This window comes from Bidens hawaiensis, unplaced genomic scaffold (genome assembly GCF_021521415.1).
Source record: "Bidens hawaiensis isolate Kalapana, Puna unplaced genomic scaffold, B.hawaiensis_p1.1 tig00015811_1, whole genome shotgun sequence".
NCBI lineage: Eukaryota > Viridiplantae > Streptophyta > Magnoliopsida > Asterales > Asteraceae > Bidens > Bidens hawaiensis.
Window position 1 is genome coordinate 3,401 of NW_027492412.1, and position 21,802 is coordinate 25,202.

Below are 21,802 nucleotides of genomic sequence, written 5' to 3' on the forward strand. Positions count from 1 at the left end.
TCGTTGCTTTCTACCCAAGCAAGTATGTTGATGATTTTGTGATACCACTCGGGATTAAGTTTTCCGTTATTGGAACGGATGGTAGAAACCCTAGTGAAATTTGGTATGTTGATTCACATGCCAAAATCACTTTAAAAGTTTGTTTGTAAAGTTTAAACGAATTTTTGGAATTCAAGACCAAGAAAAATCAAGAAAGTTTGTGTTTTCTCATGGTCTTGGAGAAATAATAGTACCGGTTGATGGAAGGTTAAAGAAAATCCCATGTGTCAGTAATAACCTGGAAACAGATAAGAACATCTTAAGTTTGAATCATTTGTTGTCTCAAGGAATCGAGACGATGATTCTTGGTGATCGGTATGTGTTGAAAAAGATGTTCGGGGGAATAACAGGGTGGTAGATTCTTTCGGTGAAAGAAACGAATCTGAATTGGAAAGAGATTATATGTGTTGGTTTAATAGTCAAAAGGGGGTTGAATCAAGTGATGAGTCGGTGACTAAAGCATATAATCGAAAGTTTGATGAGATTATGAAGGAACTTGGTTCGTTTCATGAAAAGGAAATTAAGTTGGAACCGGAAGAAGAACCCGTAAAGAAGGAACGAGTTCGTTTTGTGAAGGCAAAGAAGGCTTTGGTAAGGTATTTGGAAGCCGTCAAAGAAAAACCCCATGTTATACATCATATCCTTAGACAATGTTTGGAAATATGTCTCAAGTGATCCTTATTTGTCTATTGAAGAGTTTGACGAAGATATCTCACGAGAAAGTATTATAGATTTTCTTGATTTGGTGAAAATACATGAAAAGCTCATTAAGAATGAAGAAGTAAATACATCACTCCGGTAGCGCAGCTGCCCACCGTCCCCCGAGTCCTAAATCCACCCTTGCCCAACCCTCTATCTTTATGAGAGGTTTTTTGAGAAATAAAAATAAATTTAGGAAATGATGTTTTATTGTTAAGTTATAGAAATGAGAACAAGGGATGAAATATGAATACTTTTACAAGTTGGATAATTGGGTAATGGTCTAATAATCAATAGATTATATTTGTTTATTTAAATGTCAAAAAGAAAAATATTTATGGTCCTAGTTTTCATACACTACGGGATAAAGATGAAGGTAAAGAAATTATTATAATATAAATTGTAGCTTACTTTTATGTAAATGACAGTGTAGGGGTATGGTATTAAACCCGGTTTACAATCCTAAATTTATTATATTTGGGTTGTTTTATTATATGGGCTAATACATTTGTTATTGGGCTGAGGAGGTTTGTGGAGGTAGCCCTAATTGGGCTAGGCCTATTAGGGTATCATGATGGTGGCCATGAGACTCTATATAAGGAGGTCTTCACCTCCTTATCATGGGGTCATGCTCAGTAGGTGCCACCACCAGTTTTTGTGTCTGTGAACAAGAGATCTTGAAGATCTCTTAGCGGTCACCTCCACACCCCCAAAACGCCACTGCAGATCGCGAGCAGCCGGAGGAGAGGATCAGCAGACCAGGATGCGGTTCATTCATCTCGAAATCCGTGGAAGCTCCGTCATGAGTCAGGTCAGATTCCATTTCGTGCTTCGACATTGGCGCCATCCGTGGGACGGCAATGAACCACACTGGCCTCTCTTCTCGGCCCTCCGATCCGTTCATCAAAATCTCAGGAAGAACCACCAAGCTTTTGGGGAAAATCCTTAGATCTGTGTTTTCAGACCTGGAAAATACCTCCAGATCTGGAAGAAACAGGAAGAAAATGAGCTTTTGAGGAAAACCCTCAGATCTGGGTTTTCAGATCTGGGTTCGTCCGAGCAGCAGCCACACCTCATATTCATAGGTTTATAAACCCTATCAGATCTGTTGGTTTTACATAAAACCTACCTGATGTGGATATTCAAAACCTTTGGGTCGCGCGCGCGCGCCCAGGCAACTACTCTGCGCCACAGCGGGTCGCGCGCGCGCCCAGGCAACTACTCTGCGTCTCAGCGGGTCGCGCGCGCGCGCCCAGGCAACTACTCTGCGCCACAGCGGGTCGCGCGCGCGCCCAGGCAACTACTCTGCACCTCAGCGGGTCGCGCGCAGCGCGCCCAGGCAATTACTCTGCGCCACAGCGCGCAGCAGTTTTGCATTCGCGCCACCGCATACAAGTTTTCGCATACATGTTTCGCACTTCCTTTTACTAATTTGAGCAATATGACAACATTATATTGACATCAAATTAAAAAGAAAGCGAAGTAAAACATACATGCGTGAGCTCCAAGCTCAAACGCGTTGACGAGTCTTAACTCTAAAACGTCAGGGCCTTAGCCCAAAAATATGAGTCTTAGCTCAAACTTGAAGGCTGGGAATCCTCACAATTTCCCATACGGCTCCGCGCCATAGGCTGGGAATCCTCACAATTTCCCATACGGCCCCGCGCCATAGGCTGGGAATCCTCACAATTTCCCATACGGCTCCGCGCCATACTTAAAGGTTGGGAATCCTCAATTTCCCATACGGCTCCCCGCCATACTTGAAGGTTGGGAATCCTCATATACCCGTCGGCCACGCGCCAGCTTTTATTATCATTACTTTCATTGCCCGTAAGACGCCCCGCGCGCAGGTTTCCATTATTATTACAGCCCGTAAGACGCCCCGCGCGCAGGTTTACATTATTATTACAACCCGTAAGACGCTTCGCGCGCAGGCTACTGTTATTATTACAGCTCGTAAGTCGCCTCACGCGCCAGCTCAGTTATTATTACAGCTCGTAAGTCGCCTCACGCGCCAGCTCAGTTATTATTACAGCTCGTAAGTCGCCTCACGCGCCAGCTCAGTTATTATTACAGCTCGTAAGTCGCCTCACGCGCCAGCTCAGTTATTACTCTTAGCTCGTAAGATGCCTCTCGCGCACAGGCTTTATTATTTTCAGCTCGTAAGACGCCTCTCGCGCGCAGGCTTTATTATTTTCAGCTCGTAAGACGCCTCTCGCGCGCAGGCTTTATTATTTTCAGCTCGTAAGACGCCTCTCGCGCGCAGGCTTTATTATTCTCATCTCGTAAGACGCCACTCGCGCGCAGGCTTCATTGCTCAGCTTGTAAGACGCCTCTCGCGCGCATGCTTTATTACCCAGCTTGTAAGACGCCTCTCGCGCGCAGGCTTTATTTCTCAGCTCGTAAGACGCCTCTCGCGCGCAAAGCTTTATTATCCTTATAACTCGACACCACCATTATCTTAAGGATCACAACGCGTCACCATCATGGAGAAAATCTCCCAGACTCAAGACAATAAAGATAAGGCCGAATAAAAGGGAAAAAACCGCCCTAACACCTTATAAAGTCCAACGCTCCACCTAAGCGCTTGCGCACCCAGGAGCAACGCTGGACTTGGGGGGGCTTGTAGGGGTATGGTATTAAACCCGGTTTACAATCCTAAATTTATTATATTTGGGTTGTTTTATTATATGGGCTAATACATTTGTTATTGGGCTGAGGAGGTTTGTGGAGGTAGCCCTAATTGGGCTAGGCCCATTAGGGTATCATGATGGTGGCCATGAGACTCTATATAAGGAGGTCTTCACCTCCTTATCATGGGGTCATGCTCAGTAGGTGCCACCACCAGTTTTTGTGTCTGTGAACAAGAGATCTTGAAGATCTCTTAGCGGTCACCTCCACACCCCCAAAACGCCACTGCAGATCGCGAGCAGCCGGAGGAGAGGATCAGCAGACCAGGATGCGGTTCATTCATCTCGAAATCCGTGGAAGCTCCGTCATGAGTCAGGTCAGATTCCATTTCGTGCTTCGACAGACAGATTACAGAAAAAGAAGAATGTATAGTTACTAGAAACGGTGTAAGAAAACGAATCCTCAAACGTGTAACATTAGAAAACAAAAATGGGCACTTTCGGTATAATTAATTATTAGTATATATTAATTATTATCTTTTCCTTTAGTAGTCTACTTAAATATCTACTTTTCAATTTTTATTTTAGTTTGCTTTAATTGGTTCTGTTGTCATGTGATAGTTAGGTATTGGTCAATGTTATTTTAATACTTTCAGTTTACGAGAGTGTTTAGGATTGAGTTCGAAATTACTTAGACATATTAGAAAAGTCAATAAGTTATAAAAAGCGTCTGGCATTGATAAAAATTCTTTTTATTTTCAATTTTTGAAAATGGTTATAAAATTGTTTTCCAAAAGCGAAAAAAACCTTGCTTTTTAAATAGCCTTAATTAAACATAAAATTACCAATTTACCCCACTTATAACCAATTTACATAAATAAGTTAAACCAAACACATTTTAAAATACTTTATTGAATTATTGGTTTTTTCTATCACAAAAGATAATCCAAACTATATTTAAAAAACTTCTTTTGAAAAAACATAAGTGAATAATTTTGAAAAAAAAAAACACTTCTGGAGTTAAAAAAGTTGGATTATACTTGCCTTCATAGCTAAATATGAGTAGTCATTCTCACTTTGTTAAATGGTAAGGTTAGGTTATAAAATAGGAGGTCCATAGTTGAATCACGGTAAAGTGGAATAATTTAGCTGTTAAAAGAAAATTAAAAATAAAAAAACTAAAAATGAGTAAAGTAAATTTTGGCATATATTTGATAACGGTTTGTGTGAAACCTTATCTATGGTAGACAGGTGTCCGTGCGATACAACGGGTGTTGGAACGCAGACCCTATTAATTACACAACAATTATGAGTGTTCATGGTTCGGTTTGAAACTTTGAAATTGTTTAAACCGGTCATCAATTTAGTTTCAAGATTTTTTTTTTACTTTCGGTCGATTGGTTTAAAAATTTTCAAATGCTAACGAATGGTTTGGTCCGTAGTTTATATCGGAAATCGACCATATGAAACCACATTAGATTCTAAATGTTGAATGCATTAAAATCTTTTTTATTATTTAGTATTAGATATGTTTTGTTATAAATATTAGATATAGTTAAAATATAACTAAACAAAGTCTTTTTAATACAAGTAAACTCAATTATTGCAACTTTAATTTAACGTAATCCGGTGTGATTTTTTGTAATATTTGCTTTTGTTATTGTTTTGCCTCATGGGTCTTTTATTAATTTTTACTATTGATGTGACTAAAATTATCATTCTTTTTGTTATGATTCTCTTATGAGTATCATATTTTGTTGTTGATGCTTAGCTAGAATTAATTGTACAGTTAAGTTAACAACTATTTTAAACAAAATTTATTATCAAAGCTTAAACTGTGAACCAAACAGGATTAGACAGTTAGTAACGTTTCAATTTTCAATTGTTCATTTTTGGTTTTGGATGACAAAAAATCGATACTAATAGTTGGGCTCACAAGTTTAACTTTAAAACCATCAAAACCGGCATTGAACACCTCTACGTAACATATTAATTTTTTTAATGAAAAAAATTATAATAATATCATACTCAGAGATGAGAGAATAAAATACTCGTTTTCATAACGTAATTATTTTACAAAAATACTAACATATGAAAAAGTTATGGTCGTTTAAAAATCGTGGGTGGAAATTTGGTTTAAAATTGGAAATAAAAACATAATATGGTTAAAGATTGGGGACAAACTTGTAAATTGGGTGAATTATGTTTATAAGACAAGTTTACCCTTTTTACGTATGTACTTTATGCATTAGCATTTGTAAAACTCTTAAAATTTTAAAATCAAGTGTTTTGCTTTATCCTTGTCTCTATAATCCTATAAAACGATAATACAAAAAGAAAATAGAAATGAAGAAGAGAGATGATTTTATTGCTTCAGAATCAAAAGTTATAATACAATGAAACAAACAAACTAAATATATACAAAAACACATGCGCACATATGTTAAGTAGTTATGCGGTGCATATGTTGATAGCACAACATATGTGCTCACACCCCCCTCAAGTTGGAGGTTGAGAAAACCCGAACTTGCGCATAAGCTCATGAAAATGAGGCCCTGGAAGGCTCTTTGTAAATAGATCAGCAAGCTGATAATTTGTCTTCGTATGCACTAAAGTCACGAGGCCTTCTTGTAACTTCTCGTGAACAAAATGACAATCAATTTCAATATGCTTAGTTCGCTCATGGAAGACAGAATTCTTGGCAATATAAATTGCAGCTTGGCTGTCACATTTGAGGTTGACATGAGTAATATTAGGGACATTGACCTTAGTAAGAAGTTTAGTCAACCATACAAGTTAAGCACTAACACGACGAAGCAATCGGTATTCAGCTTCAGCAGAACTTAAAGAAACAGTGGGTTGTTTCTTAGATTTCCAAGAGATCGGAGAACCACCAAGAGAAATATAAAACCCACTGACCAATCGTCGAGTATTAGGACAGGCCGCCAAATGCGAATCACAGAATGCTTATAAGTCAAAGGAAGGGCTATTGTTGAAAAATAATACTTGAGATAAAGCGCCTTTGATATAAGAAAGATTGTGAAGTGCAGCATTCTAATGAGGTAGTCTTGGATCTCACATGAATTGAGTTAAAACTGAACTGCAAAAGCAATATTAGCCCTTGTGTGAGTAAGATAATTGAGTTTACTAACAAGTTTCGTGTATTGTAAAGGTTCATCAATAGCTAGACCATCAAGAACCTTGAGCTGTAAATGATGAGCCAATGGAGAATTGGTGATAGAAAGATTGGAAGTATCAAATTCAGAAAGCATGTTCTTAGCAAACTTGCGTTGGCACATGATAACACCGTGTGTAGTATAAAGAACCTCCATTCCCAAAAAATATTTGAGATGCCCCAGATCTTTGATCTTGAAAGAAGAATCCAGAAAAGTTTTGAGATTATTGATCTCTTCTAAATTGTTCCTAGTAAACAGAATGTCATCAACATGACAGCGGCATAAACCGCTGATGATCCCATAGATTTCGAAAACAAAGAGTGATCATTCTAGGAACTTATATACCCTCTTGACTTCATAGCAGATGACAATTTTCCATACCATTGTCGAGATGCTTGTTTTTAACCATATAAAGATTTTTGAAGTTTAAGTACTTGATGATTAGGGAGCTGCTAGGTGGTGGTAGCATATAGACATCCTCATCTGAATCCCCATTAAGAAAAGCAATGTTAACATCAAATTGAAAAAGAGGCCAACTTCGTTTGGTAGCAACAACAACAAGGCATCGAACAGTGGTCATTTTGATAACAGGAGAAAAAGTTTCAGTATAATAAATCCCTTCTTTTTGAGTATCTCCTCTTACCACCAATTGTGATTTACAATGCTCAACCGTCCCATCTACTCTGTGTTTAACTTTAACACCCATTTGATTTTAATAGCCTTCTTTCTATGAGGAAGATCAACAACAACCCAAATATTAGTATTTTCAAGAGCCTGAAACTCAATTTTCATGGCATCTTGCCATTCAGGGATACTGGCAGCTTTTATATACGAAGTAGGCTTATATAAATCAGATATTGCTTTGGTGAGAGATTGACTGGAAGGAAGAATATGAGAAGAAGACAGGAAGCAGAAGAAGAGCACAGATTAGTGACAGTGTGGAAACAATGATGAGAAGAATCAGAGTGATTGCAAACATAATCATTCAAATAAGAAGGGGGAACAGTAGTTATGGAAGAACTTCGAACATGTGGATCATTAGGAGGAGAATCAGAAGGATTAGAAATAGGGGGAACATAATCAGTAGGTGGAGTAGAAGCAGAAGAATGATAAGGATTATCAAAAAATTAATTGATGGTGTCAATGAATGGAAAAACAAAGCTTTCTTTAGATTTGGTGATCGAAGGAAACAAAGCTTCAAAGAAAATGACATCTCTTGATATGATAACCTTGTTTGTGCCAAGATCATATAATCTGTAAGCCTTCTTATCAAGAGAATATCCTAAGAAAACACAACGTACATCTCATGGTTTGAATTTATCTCTTCCATGAATCAAAGTAGAAGCGTAAGCAAGACAACCAAAAGATTTCATGTGAGTATAAAAAGAAATTTTTCCTGTTAAAACCTCATATGGGGTTTATTGTTAAGGATTTCAGTGGGAAACCAATTGATCAAATGTGTTGCAGTTAAAACACAGTCACCCCAAAACTAAATAGGAAGTTTAAATTGAAACAATAGAGCTCTCGAAGTTTCAAGCAAGTGTTTATGCTTACGTTCAAATATCCCATTTTGTTGAGGGACAACTACACAAGTAGTCTGATGAATAATGCCTTTACTTAATAAGTAAGCACGTTGAACTAACCCAGTCCCTAGTTCAAAAACATTATCAGACCGAATGCAATTCACAATGGTGCCAAATTAATTGCTAACCATTTCAATGAAATATTGAAGGATGGGAAATGCATTGCTTTTAGTGGAAAGCAAATGTGTCCATGTGGTTCTACTATAATAATCCACAATGGTTAAAAAATATCTAATGCCATTATAAGTAGCTGCATATAAGGGCCCAAACATCAGTATGAATTAGCTCAAAAATTTTGCTAGTTGATGTAGAGCTAATTGGAAAAGGCAATTTTTTAGGACAAATGTCACAATGCTCGATAGATTTGAAAGAAACATTAGAAAGAAAAAGGTAATTGTTTCAGTTTGCAAATTGGAAAATGTCCTAGACGATTTTGTCAAGTTTCACTATTTACAGAATTACAAACATTATTGGAAATAAACGAAGGATCAACAAACTACTTAGTTGCCTCAAGAAGATAGAGACCATTCAACATTTCACCAAGAACTAGAGGGTTTCAGAAAAGGGGCCTGTAAAACATAATTTTTTTTAGAAAAAAGAACAATACCCTCAGTATCATAACTAACCTTGATATAGAAAGAAGATTATTTCTAAAATGTGGTACTAAAAGAACTTTTGACAAAGAAATTTTATCAATTAAAGTAACAATCCAATACTGATGAACATTAACGTTTGTGCCATTAGGAAGAGTGATGAAAATAGAAAAGAAACTCTTGAAAACAAATTTTGATCATGACACATATGATCATTAGCCCAGTGTCAATGATCCAGTTAGAAGAAGTTTTAGAAGATTTGTAAGACATTATACCTCGGAAAGAATCATGATTGATGGTTGTAGCGTTATTAGCAGCATAAGCATTTGAAGATCCAATTTGAATTTTATCGGTTGCAATAAAGCCATCAAGTCATGATAGTGTTGCTGAGTGATTCCTTGCTGAGGTTGATCATTTCTTCCTTGTTCCTCAGCAAGGTTAGCAAACTTCTTTGCTTTAGCAAATTTGTAGTCTTTTGAAAAACCAATCCACTTGTAGCACTTGCTCACCGAATACCCATTCCTTTTACAGTGAGTGCACACCAAAGTTCTTCTGTTCTCTCCAGTTCCACCACTGATATGTCCTCCACTATTTGCATGCATAGATGCAGAGGATGTAGTGAAATTAGTGGTGGTGGTGTGGATTTTTCTCTGCTTTTCATCTTGCAACAAGATCCCATAAGCACGATCAATGGAACGAAGGGGCTGCATCATTAGAATATTGCTTCTGATCATATCATAGCTCACATTCAATCCATCAAGGAACTGAATTACCCTTCGATCCTCTTCCCATTTATCGAAGGCATGAGCAGCCCCACACGTGCAAGAAGGAATGGAGTTGATAGCATTCAATTCATCCCAGCTCGATTTTATCTTAGCATAATAAGTAGCAATGTCACTACTTACTTGGGTGATTTGGTGAAGGCTCTTTTGTACTGGATAAACTCAAAAACTGTTTGCCTGGTCGTATCAAGAGTTAGGCTTATTCCAAAGGATTTGAGCTGCTTCGGCATACAAAACATCATCACGAATATCGTGATTAAGAGTGTTGAGAATCCGAGATATCACCATATCAATGCATCGTTGCCAATAGGCAAAATGTGGTTGATTAGCTGGCATGGTGACGGTGTTATTGATGAACGCTAGTTTGTTCTTAGATGAAAGAGCAATAGTCATTGCTCGTTTCTAGGCTCAAAAACCACTTCCGTCAAAGAATTTTGAAACCAAAATCATGCCAGGTGATCAGACGGATGTAGGTAAAGAGGATTTGAAGAATCAATCGTAATGCTTTGAACAAAAAAGTGTTCAGGGCTTCCATCTAGGAAAACACTGTAAAATGAACTAAAACTTTTGAAGAAAAGACAAGAAAACACTTATGAGCCGGGACTTATGCACCGCATAAGATATGCGGCGTATAAGTAAGAAAGAACTTATGCGCCGCGTAAGATACGCGCCGTATAAATAAGAAAATAGACTTATGCACCATGTAAGTCAAAGACTTATGCGGCATATAAGTGCAACAAGAGAGAAAAAATGAGAGAAAAAAAGGAAAAAGATAGGGAAAAGAACCTTGAGGAAAGGTTCAGGAACAAAGAAGGAACATTTTGAGAGATTTTAATGGAGTTTGGCGGTTAAAACTCTGGAAAGGAAAAAAGAGAAATAAAAAAAAAAGATATTAATAGAAGAAATAAGATGAATACCAGCTGAAACAAAGGAACAAGCTAAAAAGAATGATCAAAAGATCAAGAAGCAATAGAAAACATCTAATGACGAGAGAAAAATCGTAGAAAAGATTGAAAAACCCGGTTAAAACGAAGAGCAGGTCTTAATAACCATGCTCTGATACCATGTAATCGTATAAAACGTAACACGAAAAGAAAATAGAAATGAAGAAGATGAAGAATTTTATTGCTCCAAAATCAAAAGTTTCAATACAATGAAACAAACAAACTATATATACAAAAACATATGCACAACATATGTGATGTAGTTATGCGGCGCATATGTTGATAGCACAATATATGCACGCACATGTACTTTATGCATTAGCATTTGTAAAACTCAAAAAAATTTTAAATCGAGTGTTCTAATTTATCCTTGTCTCATGTATAATATATAAAATAGTGCATGTTTAGAATATCTTTCTATTTAATAATTGAGATGAAACTTCAAACTGTATACAGAATCAACTTTTGAAAAGCCAGATGCAAAAACAGAAAAAGAAGACAGAGATGTTCCAAACGAAGAAGACACAATTTCAACGGTAATAACAATTCCAACAGAAATAAAGACAGAAGAGACAGATAATCAAATCAATGAAGATGAAATACAGGACAAGAAGAAATTGAAGACGCTTAAATCACTTATCCTGAAGGGGCTTTGGCTAGAAGTTGAAACCATGCTAATTGAAAATCCACGCCTAGCGAACAACGCAATCAACAGTGATGGTAGCACAGGGCTTCATGTTGCTGTTGGAATTGGTTATAATCTCATTGTGAGATCTTTTCTTTTCCAAACAAATGATGAACAAGTACTTACAAAGAGACATTCTGATGGAAGTACAGCACTCCATGTTGCTGCAATTGTTGGGAACACACCGGCAGCGAAGCTCCTGGTTAAAAAAAACAGAACATTGTTACTAATTAAAGACAATAATGGTAAAGAACCATTATATAAAGCTTATGAAAACATGCATCTTGGTATTATGGTATATTTTTTGGAAAGCATCAAAGAATATTCATTATCCGCTGACCCTCTTAACGAAAGTGCACTCGTAGATTTTATTGTTAATGCTATTTCCGCAAGGCAATATGGTAATCAGGCAATATAAAACATAAACATTTTGGCACAGAGTGATATTGCTTTGAATTAATAGTGATGCTTTTGTATTTATGTTTGTAGGTTTAGCATTAGGGTATTTGCGAAAATTTCCCAACTCTGCTTCAAGTAGTGATGAGGTACTCATGGCTATTGCTAAGAATTTTCCGAGTGGGCTAGACGATTGGGAAGAATTTATCTAGCCTTGTAAGTCTCTAACTTATTATAAACGCACTGTTTCATTTATTTTTCCTAATGGGTTATTGATTCTATTTTTATATTTTAGCTCTTGAAAATATTCTGGAAATGCTGCGTAAAGCAGCCTTGTCTTTTGTATTATATTTTTACTACCCTTTAAGCGGCCTAAAAGGAAGTTTTGCCAACTCTAACGGTTGTTACATGTTAACTCTTAACATACTGGCGTGGCTTTTGGCGATAGGCGTATTAATAGGTAAACACAAGTCAAGAATTAATTGTATATATGTGATCAATCTAAAGCGAGCCATATTTTCTTTAATAATATTTTTGTGTGCTTGTGCAGGACCACTGTTAATTTCAATGGCCGTTACACTTATAATAATGTCCATATTATTCTTTTCATTGATATTTTGTTTCTCATTTTGCTTACTTTATTACCTATGCTGGAAGGGCGCAAAAATACTAGCTTGTAAGATTATGGAGTAAAACCACTCCTTGCCAATTTTGTTTTAAAATAGTTTCTTATAACAATTTATTATCTTTTTTAACCGCTAATTTCCACAATTTTAGTTCCACCCATCAAGAAAATCGAGAACAAAATTAAGAAGCAGGATGAAGCAAAAAAAATTCTAGAACAGGTATGTGATGAAATAGACATGTTGAACTACTCTGGTATTCATCATCCCTGTTATACCCGACCTATTATTGAGGCTGCGCGTCAAAATGCTTATAAAGTTGTTGAAGAGATCTTATCTAGATACCCTGAAGCAATTCACAGTAAAGATAAAAGTGGTCATGACATTATTCAATTAGCAATAATAAACCGTTCGGAAAAAATCTACAATCTTATATATGACGTTGATGATCGTAAGAATATTTATAGAACTTATAAAGATTCTTCTAAAAACAATATCTTGCACTTGGCCGGAAAATTGGCACCTTCAGATGTACTCAATCAGAGAACAGGTGCCGCATTACAACTACAACGAGAGCTTCAATGGCGTGAGGTACATAGTAACTATTAATCATGAGTGAATTATTAAGTTATTTACTACCGGTATAACAGCATTAAACTAATCTTATAGGAAGTGAAAAAACTTGTGATACCTGCATATATTACTCAAGGGAACATATATAAGGAGACACCAGATATGGTTTTTACACGGGAACACAAAGATTTAGTGAAACAAGGAGAACAATGGATGAAAACCACAGCGGAGTCATGCAGTGTCGCTGCTGCACTAATTACCACCATTGTATTTGCAGCTGCAATTACTGTACCAGGTGGAAGCGATCAAGGAAAGGGGACCCCCTTGTTTAGGAAAAAAACCGCATTCATAATATTTGCTATATCAGATGCAGTCTCGCTGTTCGCATCCACTACGACACTACTAGTGTTCTTGTCTATCCTAACAACACGTTTTGCCGAGAAAGACTTTCTAGTGAGTTTGCCAAAGAGATTGTTGATCGGACTTTTCTTCTTATTTCTTTCTACAATAGCCATGATGGTAGCCTTTAGTGCAACCTTGTTCCTTGTCTTTTGTGATGAAAAACTGTGGATGCTTGCTCCTATATGTGTGTTAGCATCCATACTCATTGCTTCTTTTGTTACGCTACAATTTCCTCTCATGGTGGATCTTTCCTGGTCTACATATGTCCCCATCTTTGGCAAAGAAAGGACAAGTATTCTCAAAATACTTCTTCCAGTTGATGCAATGTTCTTGACTGTTAAGTACCTTAAGGATGCATCTTCCAGTCAGTTTAGCCAAAAGTTTGGAGAAACAACAGATTAATAAATGCTAACATCATGATATTCTTATTTGCACTCGTTATATGTGTTAGCGGATTATTCTTATTATTAGAGTTATCTTCGTTATCGTTTTTTTTAATATTTTTACAGTTCTATTATCCCATAATATTTGACATTGATGAATGTTTGGATGTATCATAATCATTAGTTTATCATGTAGTACCTGTATATTATGGGTGAACCATCTTTTGGTTAATTAATAATAAAACACAAAATTCTGCTTGCACCTTATTTTGTTATTATATATTCACCCTCACTGCGCCAAATAACGCCTACCACGTCCACCACACCAAAAAAATTGTGGTCGTAGAGTGTAACCAAAGGTCCTGTCATCGTAAGTATTACACGGCCACATACATGTTTTAGTGGTGTGTAAAGGATACAAGATGGAATCAAGCATTTTGTTTTAATAAGTATGGCCTAAAGGTGGCAACGGTCACATGACTTAGTGTAAGTGTGGTTGTTTCTATTATATATGTTGGACCTCGTCTTGTTCATTTGTATTTTTTTGGGCTTATGCATTAGATGAATTTCTATCTTGTAATATTCATTTAGCTTCTGTTTTAACTCTTTGTACTGGGCCATAGGCCACTTGCTTGTAATTGCCCACTTGGGCCGGCCTATTAGGCCCATGCAATGAAACCCTAGGTGCATGGGTATAAATAGTTACTATTCATCTATGCATCATAACTTTTCTTGGCAACGTACTCTTTCTACCTCCGTTACTTTCTGTTTGCTGCATTTGATCCGAGATCCGAGTGACCTTAGTGATTTCCGCTCACTAGAGTCACAGATTGATCCAAAACAAGTTGTGAGATCCAAATCAAGAACCTAAAATTGGTATTAGAGATTCAACTCAACTATTTGGGGTTTCTGGTTCTTCCACTTTGGATTTTGATCAGGCTGGTAGTAGTTTTGAACGTGTTTTTGTGTTGGACGCAAGTTTTGGTGTGTTTTGGAGTTTGGTTCTAAACAACACGAAGCAAATCTGAAATTTTAAGTTAAACATTGTGTTTTTGCAAGCTAAAGTTCATCAACAAGCAACTCGCAATTCACAAGAAAAAGCATCTCGCAATACGCAACATATAAGTGATTCACATTCCATTGTAACTCGCAATTCGCAAACCTTTGTGATTCGAAATTCGCAATTTGTTGCGACTCGCAACCAAGCATCTCATAATTCGCAAAAGGGTCAGTGACTCAAATTCTCAACTTCAAATGTGCAAATTGTGAATTGAAGGACTTAGAAACTTTTGAGAGTTAAGCCTTTAACCCGTGACTTAAAAAATGGCCTCGAAGCTGAATCTTTGTTGAAACATTACCTGCTCATGGACAATGCGTCCGGCTCAAACAACAAGCTTCCCAAACTGATTGACTTTGAGGAATTCAATGATTGGAAATATCAATTTAAGAACTTTGTAAGAACTCAAGACATGAGAATATTGAAATCCATTGAAAAGGGACCTCAGCGCCGGTGTGGAACTTGAAAAGCCTCTTAGTGCCTTTGATCACGAAGACTTCGAATTACTTGCAGTTAATCAAAAGGCTCTCGCTTATTTAACCATGTGCTTAGATAAGAAAGTCACTCAGAATGTTAAGGAGTATACCATAACAAAGGACCTTTCGGATGAATTGATTGAAAAATTTGAAGGCAATCTGGATATGGAATAGAATACTCTTAAATCTCTCAAAATTGTAGATCTGAAGCAAAAATGAAGAGAATAGAGCTGATGACATCACTCTTCAATGGAACACTGACTTGCTTACGTCATCGTCTTCAAACAGATCTTCAATTGATAACATCTTTCAGCAACAAATCGGTCATCACTGAGCTCACTCTAGCTCGGATACCACTTGTAAGGACCGGATTTCGTGAAGAAACCTAGATTATCAGACAAGACTCACGAAATACTATTATAAAGAAGACCTCTAACTATGGCCGATGTAATTACCACAGCTAGAAAGTTGCTAAAAATAGTAATAATACTAATAAAAAACACACAGGATGACTCAAAAGATTTCCATTATATTGATGATCAATTAGGCATAATGGAAGGACTTAGGGTTTCAGGTATAGAATGTCAGGTGGCTAGGTCATAGAATATTCCTTAAATTTCTCAAAAGATGTGTAATTCTGGTTCCAATATAATTTATTGATTAAGCAAAGTAGTGATTACATCAAAAAAGAAGGCAAGCGGGCAACAAGCTGCGCTGCTACCCCTTTTTGAATTGCAAAACCCAATCTTTTAAAAATCACATTCGCTGATCTTTGAGTCATAACATTACTATGCATGACTCGTTGAACTCGGGTAAGTAACTCCACAGCTTCAGGCGCGGAAACCAAAAGTGTCAAAAGCAAAAGGAATAAATACATGTTGGTTGTCAAGACACGCCTTCTCATGTTTAGTCACTGTGCCTAAAGTAGCTTTTAAAGCAGCTTGATCGACTGTGAAACCACTACTCCCTAAGCAAAATCCACACACGCATGTTTTCCTCCTATCCATCCAAACACCAAAATGTCAGCCAGTCGAAGAGATGATCTTCCCTCCGACGGGCCAGTCAGGAAATTCACATGTGTTTCTTTCTTAACACACATTCCGGCCCGTCTGAATATGTGAAAGAGCGCTTCCCTAACCAGTTCATGTCGGTACTTGAACCCCCGTGGCTCTTTACAATGCACCGCATGCTCCCCATATGAGTCTAAATAAACCTCATGACAAACAAGACATATCTCAAAATTTGGGAATAGAGGAATCATGAGGAAATATTTAAGGATAGTACGATACTTCACTGGAGGCATATGCAGTCTTAACCCATCTATAGGGATAGCAGGAAGAAAATCTTAAGCATACGGGGCTCGTAGACACTCAAAAATGACTTTTTGTCTACCTGCCATGTCAAAGTGTGACTCCATATCGTGAACAATTTTACTAAACAGAGCACTCGCCAATGCATGTTGGGCTTTAGAGGGGCAGTCTCTTTGTTAGTGAAATTCCTAAAATCGACGCTTGGAATCACATCACGAAGACAAGCCAAAGCACAAGAATAATCAGAATCCATCCTACATATACCACTGTCTCACAAAATGTGATCCTGAAGCGCCCACGATTGGGCTCACGAGGCCACAAACACATAGGAGTAAGCCTCTACTGCCAAATACAACCCCAAACCCCATCCTTAATAGGTAAGGAAACAATTCGCCAGTGGTGGCCTCCAAAGAAAGGACCTCCACAAACTACAATGTCCTCAATCACCTCACACAATCCCTTGTCAAAGAGCAACGCTGCCTCCATCATGTGTATGGGTTGGCATGTTCTCAAACCAAAGAAAAGTTTAGCAATACCCGCACATGATCAAAGCAAAAGTAACTCACTCTGCGGGTCGCCAAGTTTTGGGAGAAGACGCATCAAATCAACAAAATTAGTAGCTCTCTTCTTTGCTAACCTCTTTAATAAACCCGGTGTCTTTACTAACAGCTCCACCAAGAAGCTTCACCCCTAATAATGGTCTCCCGATGTCAACAAGGAATAAACCGTCACAACACTTCGTACCGTAACAAAAAGGCCAAAATAGCTCAATTTTCTTAATCTTCAGTTCAAGACCCAAAGTTGGACCAACCACCTTAATGATATCCAACACTTTAACAACTTCCATTGAATCTCCAATGAAAGTCCCATCATCAAGATACCAAGAATGAAGAAGAAGCTTGCAATTTCTTGAATATGATATACAAGGGGGTGTAAAACAATGGCGAAAAGAAGTGGTCCCAATGGGTCTCCTTGTTGAATCCCCATGGCAGACCAAATATGACCATCCCCAAGATCTAGTCTTGATGGCTGCCTATATAAAATTCAACCCACATGGAAATAGAAGGGCATCAGATATGTAAAGATGATCTATCCACCATATTAAATGAATTAAAAAGAATCAACAGTAAGCATTGCAAGAGACCCATCATTGTGGCGCTTACTCAATACCCTATTGGTGTAACACCTTGGCTTTAAGCGAAATACGCCCGGGTGTAACGTAAAAATCATTCATGAGCTCGTAACGCTATTAAAGCGACATTAATTATATTTAATTCATTTCATATCATCAAAAATACACATTGTTCATAAATAAAAGAAAACAATAACACTTCATCGAAAAAGTAAACAAGTTCTTCATTCAAATATCCTAAGGCAAACTAATGATTTTCGATATTAGCACACCATCGGTTCAACCTGTAACACGTTGAAAATAATATATTTTGTCAACAATTAAGTTGGTGAGTTTTCATAAGTTTTTGCGTATACATATATATAGGAAACTCGCAATTCAACAATCGTAATGCAATAAGTATTCAAGCGTAAAGTAAATGAAATCAAATAGTGTCGTCCTCCCGTTCGTTTAGCTGAAGCCGTTGAAGTCGGGGAAATGAGAACCACCTTACGTAAACAACCGGAGTGGTAACGTTAGAAGGCGTGGGTACGTCCCGTCGGACCCTACACTATGTGTATGCTTTTGCGTCTTCGTAACTTCCACCATAAAAACAATAAACACATTGCAAGCAAGTTCACGTATAATCATAAACAATATGCACGAATAATATTAACATGTACGATATAAGTGAATCGGTTTGTAAACAATCACATAACTAACGAAAGAAAAACTGGTAACGTGCTACCCCCAAAATATTATAAAACGTTAAAAATGGGGTTATGAAGAACTAACTTGGAATGAGGAATATGGTAATGAGAAGACGATTAAGATTAGAGCAAACTAGTTGGTCCCGCGAGAATTTCCGACAAGTCCTAATTATTAAAGCGTAAATAAAATAAATACTTAAACAAACTAAATGAACAAGACACAAAGAGATGGGTTTACAACGGGTTTGGGATCTTTAATGCAATAGTTATATTTTATAGAATATCGATAAAAGTGTAATTAAATTTATTAATTATTAGAAAAAGAACGAAACGTCATATTTAATTATTAAAGGAACACCATTTATAATAATGTAAATATCGCTTTATCTATATATATGTACGAAAAGCATTTTATGTAATCTATTTTAGTAGTTTAAACGGGGTTCATTTGGTTTAAACGAGAAAGGAGAAATAAGAAAACATTTATTATTATTAGTATTATTATTATTATTATGTTTGTTAGTTTTAATGTAAAAAAAATATAGACATATATAAATAATTATGTGTATTTTTATATATATATATATACGTGTATATAAATTTATTTTAGAAAATTTATCGGGTTTCGGTTCGTTTAAACAAGTGTAGACAATATAGGGCTTTTATATAATATATAGTTATAGTATTAATGAAAACAAATAATTAACAAAAATAACACCAAAAACCGGACCAGGGGGAATCGAACCTGCGTCCCTGGCCGGGTCAGGTGTTTTGTGTATTGGGCACCGGCCATCTGGGCCAGTGTCTGACTCGCTAATATACACAGAAAAAAATACCCATAACCAGTAGTTCAAACAAAAGCCCCAATTCATATAACCCTAATTTGATATAATCCCAATTAAAGGTCTTGTACCCTCTGTCGATTAAAATTGACAGAGGGGTTTTAATAGTCATCAAAATCCGACCACAATATATGTACTAATCACCTGATACAAGTCGTAATTGAAGGAGAACACGAGCTAGGGTTTGGCTTCAATACACGGATTTGACACGATCTTGGACGGCTTCTAAGCTGCGATTAACTTTGGGTTCTAGTTCGGAAGGTATTAGTGAATGTGAGGAATGAGTTAATTGTGTTATAACCGGGTATTTATAGGCTAACACATTCAATTTCAGTCTGCGGTTTGAGTTAATGAAATTGATTCGTTTGGCTGTTAATTAACAAACATACTATAAAGTTTGATTTCGCGTTGAACAAGAAACGAATATACGCGTTTAATTCCGTGATTCTTGGGTCAATTGAATCAAAAGATGGAAGGGGTGGGGGGTTGTCGATGGTGACGGGGAGGGGAAGAAAGAGGGGGGAAAAGTTTTATCATTTTGCAACATAGTCCTTGTGGTTTGGGCTGGGTCCAGAAATTGGTTAAACTAAAGTTTAGGGACCAAAAGTGCATATAATCGATACTTTAACTATCTACAAAACGTTAATGCACGAAACACAATTACAAGACGTGAAAATAAAACAATTACAATTATTTATATATAAGAAAAAAAGACGAATGTCACAGCATTCCCGACTTTTAGGAAATTTCGTCCCGAAATTAGGAATTAACATCCATAGTAAAAAGATGCAGATACTTAGTCTTCATTTGGTCTTCACGTTCCCAAGTGAATTCCGCACCGCGCTTAGATTCCCAACGAACATTGACCAAAGGGATTCGGCTAAGCTTGGTTTCCTTATCTATTCGATCTATTATTTCCACCGGTCTCTCAACGATGTGCATTGTCTTATCGATACGCACTTCGTCAAGAGGGATATGAAGGTTCTCATCAGCTAAACACTTTCAAAGATTTGAAACATGAAACACGGGATGAATGCCTTGAAGTTCTTGCGGAAGCTCGAGGCGATAGGCTACGTCTTCGATTCGTTTAAGAATCTTAAATGGACCAGCAAAACGGGGTGCTAGTTTACCCTTCATACCGAAAGGGACCACTCCTTTCCAAGGTGAAACCTTGAGGAGGACAAGGTCACCAACTTCGAATTCCAAGGGTCGTCGTCGCTTATCAGCGTAAGACTTTTGGCGACTCCTAGCAGCGAGCAGGTTATTACGGATTTGAGCAATTTTGTTGGTGGTCTCTTGTACCATTTCCGGTCCGATGAGCTAGGATTCACCGATCTCATTCCAACAAATAAGAGAACGACATTTGCAGCCGTAGAGTGCTTCGAATGGAGCCATTTTGATGCTCGAGTGGTAACTATTGTTGTACGAAAACTCAATCAACGGAAGATGAGTGTCCCACTTACCACCAAAGTCGAGTACACAAGTTCTTAGCATATCCTCAAGGGTTTGAATGGTTTGTTCTGATTGACCATCCGTTTGAGGATGATAAGCGGTGCTAAGATCTAGGCGGGTTCCCAAAGTGGTTTGAAACGATTTCCAAAAGTGAGGCACAAAGCGACCATCACGACCAGAGATGATACTCAAAGGTATACCATGGCGACAAACAATCTCATTGACATAGATTTGAGAAAGCTGATTGATTGGAAGTTTCTCTTGAATGGGAATGAAATGGGCTGACTTGGTTAATCGATCGACGATTACCCAAATGCTATCATGCTGCCTCTTTGTGGTTGGAAGTTTTGTGACGAAGTCCATCGCAATGTTCTCCTACTTCCAAACTGGAATAACAGGTTGCACGAGCAGACCAGAAGGCTTTTGATGCTCGGCTTTTACTTTGGCACATGTTAGACATTTCCCAATGTAGATAGCGATATCTTTCTTCATGCCGGGCCACCAGAAAGTAGTTCGAAGGTCGAAGTACATTTTATCTGCACCCGGGTGGACAGAATATCGTGACTTGTGAGCCTCGTCCATGATAACTGTGTGAAGATTGTCACGATCTGGGACCCAAAGACGATTAAGAAAGTGAAGCAAACCATCACGCTTGGTTTCGAGTTGGAGTTCAGCACCACACGACATCTCTTTGTACATATTGCCTTCGGTGACCGAGATGTGTTTGGCTTCAAAGATACGATACGTAGCTGAAGGTCAGTTGGAATAACAACGCTTTGGAGAAGAATGCTCTTAACATGGGTTTTGTGACTAAGGGCATCAACCACTACGTTTGCTTTACCGGGATGGTAACGTATTTCGCAATTGTAGTCATGTAACATCCAACTTTTGTTAAATAAATAACAGAAAGTTTTATTAATAGTGTGTGTCGTTAAAGTAGTCTTGTGTTAAGTGTTTGGGAAGTAGGAATTGGGAATGGGTGGTGGGACCCATGAAACCCCCTCTATATATAACCCAACCACTTCTTCCTTTTCTTTTCCTTTCTCATCCAAACACACAAACACACACACACACTCAAGAAACACACACATACTTTCTCTCTAGCACTCGGATTTAAAATCCAAGCCAAAGAAGGGTGGAATCTCGTGTTTAACATCGTCAAGCAACAAGAATCACGTCCAGATCTACGTATTGTCCAGATCTGGACGTGATTTTGTTGCTTGACGATGTTAAACACGAGATTCCACCCTTCTTAGGCTTAGGCTTGGATTTTAAATCCGAGTGCTAGAGAGAAAGTATGTGTGTGTTTCTTGAGTGTGTGTGTGTTTGTGTGTTT

General features: G+C 37.5%; 1 protein-coding gene across 1 annotated transcript; it reads left to right on the forward strand.

Moving 5' to 3' along the window:
• The first annotated feature begins 9,950 nt into the window (after nt 1–9,950).
• Nucleotides 9,951–13,602, forward strand: LOC143549812 (uncharacterized). Its single transcript, XM_077040611.1, has 7 exons — nt 9,951–9,975; nt 10,903–11,532; nt 11,621–11,707; nt 11,823–11,987; nt 12,078–12,203; nt 12,305–12,741; nt 12,820–13,602. The coding sequence occupies exons 1-7, from the start codon at nt 9,951–9,953 to the stop codon at nt 13,525–13,527; spliced, it is 2,178 nt and encodes a 725-aa protein (XP_076896726.1). The 3' UTR covers nt 13,528–13,602.
• Nucleotides 13,603–21,802: the final 8,200 nt, after the last annotated feature.

What these genes read in the sequence shown, in the direction of transcription:
- LOC143549812 (XM_077040611.1), top strand. Translation starts at nt 9,951, where the DNA reads ATGCCAGGTGATCAGACGGATGTAG. An exon ending in TATTGCTAAGAATTTTCCGA is followed by an intron (nt 11,708 to 11,822) that starts GTGGGCTAGACG and finishes TTTATATTTTAG; the next exon opens with CTCTTGAAAATATTCTGGAA. An exon ending in GGGCGCAAAAATACTAGCTT is followed by an intron (nt 12,204 to 12,304) that starts GTAAGATTATGG and finishes CCACAATTTTAG; the next exon opens with TTCCACCCATCAAGAAAATC.